We start from the raw sequence: 14,113 nt of genomic DNA on the forward strand, positions 1-14,113 counted from the left end.
TTTTACATATTAAGTGAACTTTGCTTTGCCTTATAAATGGTGGAGGGGCAGAAACAATTTCTATGCAAGTCATGTCAATCTTTATCTACACAAGACACACTCCTGTAAAATTAAAGTTCTGCTCAAATAACTTTTCTTTTGAGTGATGATTCACAAGAGAAAGGAGTTCTTACTTTGGAATTAACTAGCCCTGTCAATTCAGTCACTACTTTGGCTGAGAAAATTCATCCTTTTTGTATTTGCCAGTATTATTTGTCTTTCAGAGATAAACAGAGAGAAAGGGAAAGAGGGATAGAAGGAGAGAGAAAGACAGAGAGACAGAGACAGAGACAAGACTTTACAAACAAAAGGCCTGATGAGCTCTTTAATAAAGTCCCCAGTCAGAAGGAGAGAGAACATTTAGCAAGCACCTACTCTGCTTCAGTGTGCCATGCACTTTGCACAAGTGCTTTCATTAAATCTTTCCAATAATGCGAAGTAGCATTATTACAATGATTATTTAACAAAGATAAATTTACAGTTTTGAGAGCCAGTTGAAGATTTTGACATTAACTATTTGGTACCTGTTTGATTTCTGAAAAAACAAACTCCTTTCATGCACATGCATACATTAGCCACTTTCCAAATTAGATGTCTTCCTGTGGCTTATGATTGCCTGCATTTTTCAATATCCCTATGAAATAGGAAATTAGGCATCTAGTGTTCCTGCTGCTATACTGGAAACGGTAGAGGAGAAAAGACATGGACATGTTAGGTGGCTTTCCTAAAATCTCATAAACAGCAGTGAGATTACGGGAAATTGAATTTAGGTCTCCTGACTTGCTGTTGCTCATATCTCTGAGCACTAAAGACACTTCCACAAATTAAGTACAAAAGGGCTGGGTTAATGGGACCAGGGAGATAAATTCTAAAATTATTCCCTTTTGTGTTTGAATCTCAGTATGTTTTAAAGAGCTTTTTGGTTGTTTATTTAATTGACTTTATTTCTGTTAATACTCTCTATACTGCCTTTTAAGTTAGAAAAGAATGATATTATATGAATTTGGTTCACTGCTAACTGACTTTTTGCCAGTTTTCATCATTGTAAACAGACCGATGAATCTATATTAATTCAAATGCTGTGTTGAAGTCATTTTTGTAAAAGATTATGTGGAAAAATCAGATATGATACAAAAACAATTATTGGCTGTTTGGTTTTTGCAGTCACAACATGGAGCTTCAGTTGCTGCCAAGCCTGAACTACCCCTCTTTTACACTCCTATTGATCTTGTGGACATTAGTGTGGAAATGGCTGGATTGAAGTTTGTAAACCCTTTTGGTCTTGCTAGTGCGACTCCAGCTACCAGTGCATCAATGATTCGAAGAGCTTTTGAAGCTGGATGGGGTTTTGCCCTGACCAAAACTTTCTCTCTTGATAAGGTAAGAAAATATTTTTGAAGCCATGTTTAAATGTCCATCATGTATTTTAATTAGGGTATAAATATTATAATAGAAAGATTTTTCTGACCAAGAAATAATAGTTACTAAACTCCTGACAAGACCTTTTATTACAGATTAGTCTTTGCTTTCCTTCCATTCCTTCTGTCCAATGGAGGGAGGGGTCATATATTTCTCACTTTGTTTTGTCCAGGAGACATCAAAAATATAAATCTTACAAACATGGCTGTTTAATTCACAATCTCGTGAATTCCTATTTTGGCATTATTGTTTTGTGATTTCCGGATGTGTGTAAATGAGGAAGTACACCTCAACTCAAAGTTAGGAACAATGGCTTTGGTTTGCGCATAGTCCTGGGATCTAATTCGTGCCAAAAAGAATCACTCAGTATAACTCATTGGTGCTGGTAATAAATAAGATTCTTCTTGAATTTTTAAATACAGAAACTTTTCCCAAAATACATATTTGAGTTTAATTTGATGTTATTACTTTGTACTCACACCATAGGTGGACATACTTAGTAGAAAATAAACTACATATTAAAGTAGAGATTGATTCTTTAAAGTACACAAAGCATATAAATGCATGTTTTCAAAGTAGGATGATTTATGCAGTAGAGGGCTGCATCATTATATGGTTTTGAATTAGAAAAGAGCAGCAGAATTTAACATTCTTAAATCCTTTATTGATACAATTTTAAATGCTGAACTTATTGATGTATTTAGTACTAAATGGTAGTTAGTAATAATTAATGTGTAAGCGTCTGTGAATCTAGTGACTAAGGAAAGAGTATCATTATTTAAATCAGGCTTATCCTTAGGCAAAGAAAATAATAGAGAACAAATATGCCCCATTAAGCACATTCTCTCCTTCTTTCTCCTCTTACTAGGATCAATAGCTGGCATTATTATGGCTAAAACATTACGGCTGTCTTACCCTGACAGCTTTACAAGATGCTGTGTATAAACGTGGTCAAGAAAATCTAGACAAGTCTCAAAAGTTAGAAAAAACAGTGCATGAAAAAAAATACCCCTGAAATATTTTTTTGTTTAAATAGCTAATGGAGGTTCTTTTTCAAATCAATAGGCTGAATATTTAGAAATAATATGGTTAAACAAAGTGTAAAAATGAACAGAACATAGTGGGTTCAATTTTAGATTATTATTAATCAATTGCTTACAATCTTGTAGAATATTGATGGTATATTTGTCTTTGTTTCAATTCATCCTTTAAGAATTACTCGGAAGCTGTAATCAAATATTTACTCCATTGGGAAAAACTGTGTCTCTGATAGTATTTAATGACTATGTTAGTTATGCTATTTTAAAAATCTCATGTGTAAACAGAAATAGGTGGCTAATCAGGTTCAAGTGAAGAATTGTAGAAAAAAAGTGTTTGCTTTGAATTTGCTGTTTTTTTTGCTTGCAAAAATTGAATTATGACTAATCAGAGACATCTATCTTTACTCTGTTGGTGACATACATTGATTTGTGATGCTGTCTCTCTCAGTAACCTAGGAGCAGTTGCCTTTCTTAGGATCACCAGCAGAAATAAATGTGGAAACTAACTTCCTTCTAAACCTCCAATTTGAATTTAATCTATCAATTCAGAAGTCTGTGATGCTAGTTCAAAAGGAGAGTTATGAACAAATGCAAATTAAATTTGGCACATAAAACATAATGATGGGGGAGTTTTAGGAAGCTCTATTTGACTGACTTTGATGGTGTGTACAACCAAATATTTGTGCAAAGACTATTTTAAATGTATTTGTGCAGACTTTAATGATATAAATAATGATGCCACCTTGGGCTTATAGAATGCCATTTTCAAAAATGATTACTTCCCTACATGATTTTGCAAAGTAGTCAGTTTGTCTCATAGAGATCTACTTTTTTTTGCTGTTTTCTTATATTGTCTCTAATTAGTGAGTAAACCTGTTGTGAATATATAATTGCCTTATGAGCTTCTATGCTTTCTTACTGATGAAATATTGTAGAATACAACTCAGCAATATAAACACATGCTTTTCCCACAGCCTCTTACCAAAGATATCTATTAATATATTGTATGTACTATACATTTGTGTGACATTATAGCATACCAATTTAGTTTAGCTTTATTATAATTTATTATGCCAATTCAAGAATCTACTTAAAATGTATTAAAATTCAGAATCTTGACATTTGAAATTTGGATGTTCTTAATATGAAAAAGGTTATTCCATGGAGTTTTGTTATCATATGAAATATTAATATTTCACAATACAGTTTTGATGAAGTACAATTTGCCGAGCCTGCATATGATAAAGAAATTAAATGCTTACCAAGGGAGTTCAGTAAAAATTAGAGCCCTGCCTGAACATCTGCTGGAAATTTTATTATCCTGTCCTACTGACAGTGCGGCTCCCTCGTTGTTTTTCTAGATTGACAGCTGAATATTGCACTGATTTCTGCAGCAAATATGTTTAGGTGAACTTTGTTTCCCTTTTTTAATTTTTTTTTTGGGAGTTCGGAACATGCTTTTGATTTTTATCCTTTTCTTTTTATACTCTTGACATTTGTAGATGCCAGATTGAGGTCTAATACGCTGTAGCAACGATAGACCATTGACTTACAGTGAAATGCCAGTTGATATCTCAGTAAACAGAAATATTATTATTCTTTACTGTGCAGTCTGTATAAAAGCTGTATGTGCTTTCTTTAGGGAGGCAAATGATCAGATTTTTAATGTCAAATATAAAAAGATCTGTGTTTGCTTTTGTGTTAAATAACATCAAAGATGGCTTTCATTGGCTATATTCTTCCTTCCCAAATCAGTCTTTTTTAGAATGTCCCAAAGTATCTAGATTGCTTTTCTTGAGATCCTGATTATGTTTTATAAAGATGGCATTCAAAATATCATCATAAAAATGACGTTTAAAATATAATTATAAATTATTTTTCTATGTAAATATGTATTGAGTTCAAGTTTAAATAAAAAAAGGTGGAAGAGAAATCAATTTGTCAAGCTTAATCAAAGCTAAACTATCATGATGAACCAAAGAAATGCTCTGTTTAACTGCCAATATTAGAAATTGTTTAGACGTCACATAAAATAACCTCCTGACATGTGTTCACATTATACTAATAGGAAATATATAAAATATTTTGTTTTTGTTAACTATATCATAAATTTTTTTCTATGGCTAGCTACATATTATATACCATAAATATATAATATCTAACTGCAGGTTGCTTATATTTTTATTACTACATAGATAAACTCACAAGTCTTTATTACTATCCTAAATCAGAGTCAAACCTAAGCAAAAATTCACCTCATTTATAAGCTATATATAGGTATTAGAGTAAACTTGTGAATGATTTTTAGTAAGAAAATGTCTTGAGTGAATATATTTTATTATAATAAGTATCAAATGATTAGGCAAATTGGTGCACATATTTACAATAAGTCTCTCAACATAAAACACTGAAAACTAAAAGCCGAGAAATAGATAAGGGTTTTTATTATTTTTTTGGAATACAAGTATTGATTGTAGTTGTTCCCCAAAATACAAGCTTACACCGCATAGCACAATGCTTAGTGAAGAGGAAGAGTTTAATGTTTCATAAATATTTATTGGATAAACAAATTAATAAATGAATAAATAGATATTTTGGCAATAACATATTGAGTTTCTTTTTCTTCCAGCCATACAAACAGTTAACACATAAAACATTGACTGTTATGAAAATTGATCTCAATCAAAGGAGAAAAGACTAATTTAAAATTTTCATATTCTGTTTTGCTTTCTATAGTGCGCCTATACAGGTCTCAAAATGAAAATGTCAGTGGAATTTCTAAAAACACAGATTGTGTTTTAAGACTTAGGTTGTCGAGTAAGCCCAGAATTTTTGAGAACAGAATAATTATCTCACAATTTTAGGAAGGGAAATAAAAATTATCTGGCCAACTATCTAAGCTCATGTGTTGATGGCTGTGACAGAAGAAATGTAACCTGTTTTTGAATGCTGCTAGTGACAAAGAATATGCTAGATCTTTAAGGCAATGCAATGTATTATTATTATGGAAAGATCTATTTTAGAAATATCTTCCTTTTATTGACCCCAAATCATCCTTCTCATATGTTCCATCCATGTTTTATAGTTCTGCCCTTGGAGACACCATGGAATAAATTAATCTAACTTATTGACATAAATGCATTGTTGATTTTAAAATATGGTGTTATTTTTTTTTAAAGTAAAAAACACCACAGAGGAAGGCTAACAAGTATGGAGAGGCCATGCAGTCTAAGGAAAAGAAATCTGGCCGGGAGATTCCAGTCTCCATCCAAAGCTGCTTCTAAGTTACTATCATGAACAAGTGGTTTAATATTGTATGTTGTTGTTGTTATAATTGTTACTATTATACATATTAACTACAATTTATTGAGTGCTTGGAAAACGTAGACATTGCCAAATATTTTTCATAAGTTATTCATTGAATCTTCATAATATCCCTATAAGATACATTGTATTTTTTTTCAGATGAAATAATAGACTAAGAATGTTAAATAAATTGCCCAGGACTTAGAACAACAATTATTTATTTGCTCACAAATGTGTACACTGGCAATTTGGCTGAAGTGATAAGGGCAGTTCTTCTGCTTCAGATGGCATCTACTGGGCCCATTCATGCATTTGCAGTCGACTAGAGGGATGCCCAGGGACTGGCAAGATGGCCTCACTCATGTATGGACCCTCAGTTGGAGTCGCCATAATTGCTGAGATGGCTGAACCCCTCTCTCCATCTCTTTCTTTTTTTTGTTTTAAGGGTATGCTTTTTCGTGAGGAAGATTGGCCCTGAGCCAATATCTATTGCCAACCTTCCTCTTTTTTTTGCCCCCCAAAGCCCCAGCACATAGTTGTATATCCTAGTTATAAGTCTTTCCAGTTCTTCTATGCCGCCTCAGCATGGTTTGATGAGCAGTGTGTAGGTCCACGCCCAGGATCCGAACCAGCAAACCTTGGGCCACCAAAGCAGAGCGTGCAAACTTAACCACTATGCCACTGGGCCAGCCACTCTCCATCTCTTTATGGTTTCTCTTGCCTTGTCGTGTCATCAAGGAGGCTAGCTTGGGCTTATTCAGAAGGTGGCAGTGTTCCAAGTGGGCAAGAGTGGAAGCTGCCAGGCCTGTTCTGGCTGAAAAGACTGAAAAGTCACACACTGTCATTTCCACCATGCTCTCTTGTTAAAGCAAGTTACAAGGTACACTGTACATGTTGTATTTAAGAAGTACATAAATAACATATAAATATCAAATAAATACGGCTTATTGATGGAAAGAACAACAAAGTCATATCACAAACGGGGATGTACACACGGGGGAGGGATTGTTGCAGCCATTATTGTAAATAGTACTAACCCGCCCTCTGCTTACAGTAAGTCACATCTCTCCCACATGCGCAGTGCACCCACCCCTTTCCAAAACACCCCAAATGTCATCGAGTCATGGCATTAGGCTCAATATCTATGATCGTGTGATCTATATTGGGTTCAAATGCAAATGAGGTTACTTAGGTTTAGCTTGCTTTATCCAAGATATTGTGAAATAGACAAGTGGTCTGTCCTCCGTACATCAAACGTAAAATGATGTGGTCAAGAGAACCCTAGTAAATACTCTCATTCAGAAACAGGAGGAATGGAAGGAATACAGCAATCATTTGTCCATGTCAGTTTTCAAATTCAGTTGTGCACACGTTGTCAGGGCCCCTTACTCCAGGGATGGGGGATGTTCCTTGATTAGGATCCAGTTCTGCTCCTTGTAGTGGTTCTCTAATCCATTGTTCCTATCCACTATTGGCTCTGTCCTCTGGGTTCTTGATTCTATCCTTTGAGTTTTGTTTTTTTTATTTCAAAATGGCCAGTGATGGCCATTGTTGGCAGTTGAGTAGCTTTTTCAGCCTGATTCTGGCCATAGAAAGGTAAGAAGAACTATTGATCTCTTTATTTTGAATTGTCCCTTTTGGTCCTAGCTCATAGTGATGTCATCATAAAACTCTCCTAAAAACTTTGAATCTAAAAAAGTTAAAAACAAAAAAACTTTTTGAATCTATTAAGGGCTGATTCCATGCCCAAAACCACATCCATAATTCTTTTTGAGACAGCCTTCTCTCCATTTTGGATATGTCTTCTTGCTGTGGCACAGTGTTGTTAAGATTCTTAGAATTGGTATTGTCTACCTGAGACAACCTACTAGGAGCTGCTTTAAATCTAACTAAAATCTTAATGAAGTATCATATAGCAACACTCTTGAGGTGATCTTTACCTTAAGGTCATTTCTTCCTTTGAAAATCTTTTTCCTTCTAGGAGAGACAAAGTATAAAGAATAGCTTTATTTTCCAGCTGAGCAAGTCCTGGGCCCTTTTGCTTTGCTCTTAGTTTGCTTAGCAAATTAAATATATCCTTATTTAGCTCTTTCTCTCTTACGTTCCTTATTATACTTGGGTAGAAACACTCAGCTGACACTTTGAGCGTTCTGTCTAGACATTTCTTTACTCAGATCCACAAATGCATTATGTACATTTCCTATCTTCTGAATTATCACCAGCGACATTCTTGCCAGTTGCTCTGTCACTACGCAATACAAGCCACTCTTTCCCCAGTCTCCGATAACAATTTTCACACTGCATTTCAAGGCCCCACTAACAGTTTATTCACCATTCTTCCAGCCTTTACTAACAGCTTACTCTTGGTTTTTCAAGAGAGGCCTCTGCCTGCCTCTCAATTTGAAGGCCTGTGTCACATGTTTTAGATTTAGTTATGCTAGCAAACGTAACCACGTTCTGTATCGTTTATCTATTGCTGCATATCAAAACACCCCATAATTTACTGGCTTAAAAAACAAGTAATCTGCTCTCGATTATACAGTTTGGCAATCTGCTCAGGGCTCAGCTGGCTAGACTTGCCTTTGCTCCACATGGTGTGACGTCTTCTCACTCGTACATTTGTAATCAGTTGACAGACTGCTTGGTGGCTAGCTAGTTCTTGATGGCTTCCTTCACATGCTTGGGTCCTCAGCTGATGTGATCCGGCCTGGATCTTCATGTGGTCTCCTCTTCAAAGAGACTACACTGGGCCTGTTCACAAGGTGGCAGTGTTCTAAAAAGGCAAGAAAAGAAATTGTGAGACTGAGGTTCTGAAATTGCACAATGTTATTTCTACTGTATTCTGTTGGTTAGAGCAAGTCACAAGGCCAAACCAGGATTTGGGAGCATGGAAATGGCTCCTCCCTTTCAAAGGCTTAAGTCTACCACACCAGGATTGAACCAAGGTCTATTTGATACAAATCTAGGCTCTTTCCTCTATATCATGCTGTTTCCTAATTTATCTTCCCTAGATCTCATTACTTTATGTCTAACGTGAAGGCAATTTGACTCCATCTGTATTCGGCAGGGACCTGGAGTTCAGCTGAGCAGGTGCTCTGAGAACCTTCCATCCTCTGCTCAAGCAGAGCAACACCTATGATTTTATTTCTCTTTGGATTCTATATAGAATTTCATTGAGAGACAGAATTTTGGTATAAAACCTTCTGGGAATCCATTGTCATCAAAAGCCAATCTCCTTCTGTGCCATTTTTCTCCAGCCACGTTGGCCGTCTTTCTAGTCCTCCAACATGGCCTCCAATGCTTCTCTTAGGGCTGTTTTGCTGGTGTTCGCTCTGCCTGCAATGCTCTGCCCGCAGATTTTCATACATCCACCTCTTACTTCCTGTTCAATTCTCAGATCAAAAATTACCTCCTCGGAGAAGTCTTTGCTGACCACTCAAAACTCAGTCTCTCTGTGCCACAGTTCCCTGGTGGTTCTTTCCTTCGTTGCACTTATCACCATATGAAGTTACATGCTCTTGATCATTTATTTATTTACTTTATTTTTCTGTTTTAGCTGTTTGAAGTAAGCTCTATAAAAAAAGGGTTGCTGTCTTTTTTACTCACTACTGTATGCCCAGTACGAAGAACCAGGTCTGGCAGATATGAAGGATGCAATACATACTTGTTAGAGGAGTGAATAATTATAGGATTCTAATTTGAACCACAATTCCACATGACAGCTCTTCAGTTACTTGGAGACAGCTCTCATGTCCTATCCACAAGCCTTTTCTTTTCCTTTCTAAATAGTCCTGTTTTCCTTTCCATAATAAGGTTTGCAGACTTTTTACCATGTAGGTTGTCTGTTCTCCCATGTGGATTTTAAGAAACTTGTTTCAATCCACATTATCTTAATTGAGAGGAAGTTGCCTACATTTGCACAAATTTCTAGCACCTATCAACCAGGCAAGAATTCAGGAATAACGTTGTCAGGACTATAAATGCTAAAAGTAATATTTAGAGTTGTTAAGAAAAATTTCACAAAATGTTATGTAATAATATTTTACAGCCTGGGTAATTCTCATTGGATTACAATACAGAAGATCACAATTTACTCTTGTAACTCATTTTGGAAGCCCTTATTAGAAGTAAAGACATGGATTTTTTTAAAGATTATATAAAACTAATTTATTTTATTGTTATTGAGTTTCTACATTACCTTATCATGAAAGTCTATAAAACAATAAATTAACATAGTAATAAAATAGTAAATAATAATAGTAACATAATAATAAAATAAAATAGTCCAGTGCATTATTCTCACTGCTATGGGTCTAACTTCAAATTTGGTACAGAATTACTTTCTATTTATTGTGTGGTATTGTTCTTCTGATGTATACCTATGCATTAACTAAGGAACTATAGTTATTTAAATAAATTCAATGTAAACTTCTCATCTGGGAAACTTTTAACTCACAAAACCATCAATGATTCCCATACAGTAATAGTTTGATTTTCACCTGGTTAGAATCTTTAGTTGTTATTTAGGTTTATTTATTGAGATTCATAAAATTGACTCATCCTCAAATTATAAAGAATGGGTTTATTAAAACTCTGCAGTTCACATGTAGCAATCCGTTGGGAGATTTCATCCAAATGTTCACTCCAAGATTATTTAGCAAACTCCTCTGTGAAACAAACCTCTTTTGTTGTCGATCTCTTCAACAAGAACAGAATGTATGTGTGTGCTTGCATGCCCATTTGTGTGCACACTTGCAATATTAAAGCTACATTTTGCAAATTAGACTCTAGTGAAAAAAAAACTTCCCAACTCTCCCCAAAGTTCTAAACTAGTCACCGTTTTCAACCATGCCATGTATGCCAGACAGTTTATTCAATAGAAACATAGATTATGATATTTCTAAACATAGATTAATGCATATACTTCTAATATTTAGTAGGAATTCTTTAATTATAGCCAAAGTAATATTTTAACCAGGTACATTATTCCAGTTATTTAAATTGCTCCCAATCTTTTTTACCTTTTATTTCACAATTTGGGCTAGTTGACTATGAAGCAGACCGATCAATTTTCCAATATAATTACGTCTTCACCTCTCTTCTGTTTCAGGCTGTGATTTCACACTTGTTAATTAGTTAATCATTTTGGTAGAGTGGACAAGGTGAGACTCAAATAGACTTTTTAATAATATTAATTGGCATGTACAATTTTGATCTGGGTTAGCTGGTAGAAGAACCTAACTTGTGATGGAAAATACCTCTTAGTTCCTTTTTGTGTAAGTAACTGGTGTCAAGGTTAATGGAAAATTCTCGTAATTATGGCTAATAGAAATTTCCTTAAAGTACAGTCCTGCTGTTTGAAAAAACTGATTTTACCTTTATCCTGTCTCATCTAATTCTTTTGCAGATTTTAAATTTAACTAGTAAAAAATATCCATATTCTGGATATGTTTGGATGACACAGTTTTGGTTGAAGTTAACATGACTTGAATTCCATAATACCCACCTTGCCTTTGTGTTTTCTTTATTGATCTTTAATAAGATTCTAGTCATTACTACATAGGGGTACTCTTTATTCCTCATTAAAAAAACTTTAAATATGAAACTCAGAGATTCTCTCACTGTCAAATTTTTATTAAAGGCACACCTACATTGGCTATTTTGTTGCAAGACTTATTCAGTTTTAAATTGTAGTTCTTTTTATGCTCCTTTTTCTTACATGACTTGCAATGAGCTTCATATTCAATCATCATTATTTCTGAAATAAAGTGTCATTAGATGCTGAAGGAAGTGACTGGCTTTTTAGAGAAATATTCAGCCAAACTGTCTTTTCATTCACCAGTTACCTTTACTTACGCAACTTCCCCATCTGCTTCTTTCACTTCAGCTAAGTTCACTGCCCTTTTCATCCTGCTCTGCTTATTCATTTGCACGTTTCCACAGTGTTCCATGTGTTTGGAACAATTTATCATTCCTCTTCTGCCCAATTCACCATCTATTAAAATTAAAATTTATGTAAAAGTATCATCAAGTGTCGCTTTTAGGTGTATGGACTAGAATAGACGTATCCTGAGAGCTGTTGCTAATGTCCTTTATATACACTCTTTGTGTTTTTTTTTCATTTTATTCATTATTATTTTTATTGGGATGTTATATCAACAGCACACAATATATTTAACATATATTGGAATTATAAAGCATAACAATAAAATGGACACCCATGATTCTAGCATACAATTTAGCACTTTAGCTATACCATTGTACCATCTATGTGCAACTCTGTGCTCTTCATCTCATTCAGTCAACAAACATTTGTTAGGCCCCAACCACTCATACAGTGTGTGTGTGTGTGTGGGTGTGTGTGTGTATGTGTATAAATGGTCTTTGCTCTAGAAAACTTAAACTCTAGTTCACAATATACACCAGACACAGGATGCCTGACTGAATGTTGATATAAAGCAACAGAGATTCTTAGACTAAAACCGTTACTTAATAAGCAGTATTTTCCTCATTTTTTTAAAAGAAGAATGACTTCACATTTGAGCTGTGTCTTTATTCTAGGCAGAAGGGACAGCACCTGGACATCCATGGTCATGAGATGCCAAGCATGTTTAAGATTCAGCAGCTGAATTTTAAGTAAGATTCAGCATAATGTGTCATAAGGTTTGTATAAGAAGCTGTAGAGACTATGGGAAAAGCCTGTTAGGCTAGGAATTTAAATGTGATCGTGATTGTAAAAGGGATCCTGAAGAGATTTTAAGCCGAGGAATTACGTAATTCAATTTGGAAGTTACTGTTAATCGTAATGTAACTCCCATTCAACATTTCAATAATAACTTCCACTTTTCCCCTTAACACAGCCTCTCTTTTCTGATTAAACCAGTCTAATGCCTAGGCTTATGTTTATGCCATCTATACCTTAATTTTACCATTTCTCCTTCTTAAGAAGATTTCTTTTCCTATTCTCATATTAAAAGGCCAGTGATGACCCAAGTCCTCTGTGGCTATGTTGACCAATGGTTATCTTCTCTCCTTTCTCTGAGCTTTCATAAAATTTTCCTCAGTTGACGTAAGATAGAGTGGATTCTTTAGTGTTTGTTTCTTTTTTCCTTTCCTGCATGTAAGCCTCTAGAGGGCAGGTCCTGTGACCTTCAGGCCTTGCATATGAAGGTACTGGAAAGTACCTGTTGATTGACTATTTCCCTAGTGTCATCAGCAAGGCGCTTGTGTTTTGGAATGTAATAACATTCCTCAGCAATATTGTCACTATTAAATTGATAAATATCACTACTTCCTGATGAACAATTTCACTTTCTTAGATAAATATAATTTTGTACAGCTATAATAGTCTTCTTTAGGAGACATACTTTCTTAGGCTCTTTTCTTGTGGGTACTTTCTTGGGTTCTTCAAAAATTCCTCCCATTGTGGCTTGCCCTGTGGCCGAGTGCTTAAGTTTGCAGGCTCCGCTTCGGCAGCACAGGGTTTCGCCGGTTCAAATCCTGGGTGAGGGCATGACACCACTCGTCAGGCCATGTTGAGGCACCGTCCCACATGCCACAACTAGAAGGACCCACAACTAAGAATACACAACTATGTACGGCGGAGGGGGGGGGGCGCTTTGGGGGAGAAAAAGGAAAAATAAAATCTTTAAAAAAAAAATCCTCCCATCATTAGGGAACTCTCCCCTATGGTTCTTTGAATCTTTGGTTATACCTCACTCATTACACAACCGCTACGAGCCGTTGGAGTTCATTAACTTTTTTCTACTGAGACCTCATGCCTTTCTAGGGGTCCCTATTACATACAACTTAGTGTAACCTCACTGCCTTATTTTATATGGGTCCCTTAACTCGTCCACAGGAGAAGCTTACATTTCCTTTACTTTGACAAATCCTAGGAATGCAGTTTCATCTCTTTTAGCTCATCTTTCAGCAGCAGAAAACTCGGGCTTTACCCTTTATACATAACAAACAGAGTGGGATCCTGTACACTGTGCTGCCCCCTCCAAAAAAGAAAAAAATTGCAGGGAACATATATCAAGTGTTCTGAGCTGTCTCTTTTAACCCCTCTCTTGGGGCTTGGGATGGCAGTGAGACTCATAATATACCATCAGCATGCTTCCAAGAAATCATTTAATGATCTCCAGCATCCCTAATTTTTTGTGTCTTTATTGGAGGTGAAATGTATAAGAGTTCCCTAAGAAGATTTTTGTCATCTACTTGGATATTTCTGCAAGGGGACAATTTATCTATCTATCTATTTATTATGCTTACGTGATAATTTATTTAAGATCCCCTTCTCCTGGATA

At 35.3% G+C, this 14,113-nt stretch overlaps 1 protein-coding gene across 2 annotated transcripts in view; it reads left to right on the forward strand.

Annotated features, from left to right (window-relative positions):
* The window catches only part of DPYD (dihydropyrimidine dehydrogenase), a 773,365-nt gene that overhangs the window by 384,398 nt on the left and 374,854 nt on the right, over positions 1–14,113 (forward strand). For both annotated transcript variants that reach the window (XM_070592141.1, XM_070592142.1), the window contains exon 13: positions 1,204–1,419. In XM_070592141.1, the coding sequence (XP_070448242.1) occupies positions 1,204–1,419 (216 nt within the window). The remainder of the gene's footprint in view (positions 1–1,203; positions 1,420–14,113) is intronic.

The sequence above is a fragment of the Equus przewalskii genome, chromosome 24, assembly GCF_037783145.1.
Source record: "Equus przewalskii isolate Varuska chromosome 24, EquPr2, whole genome shotgun sequence".
Taxonomy (NCBI): domain Eukaryota; kingdom Metazoa; phylum Chordata; class Mammalia; order Perissodactyla; family Equidae; genus Equus; species Equus przewalskii.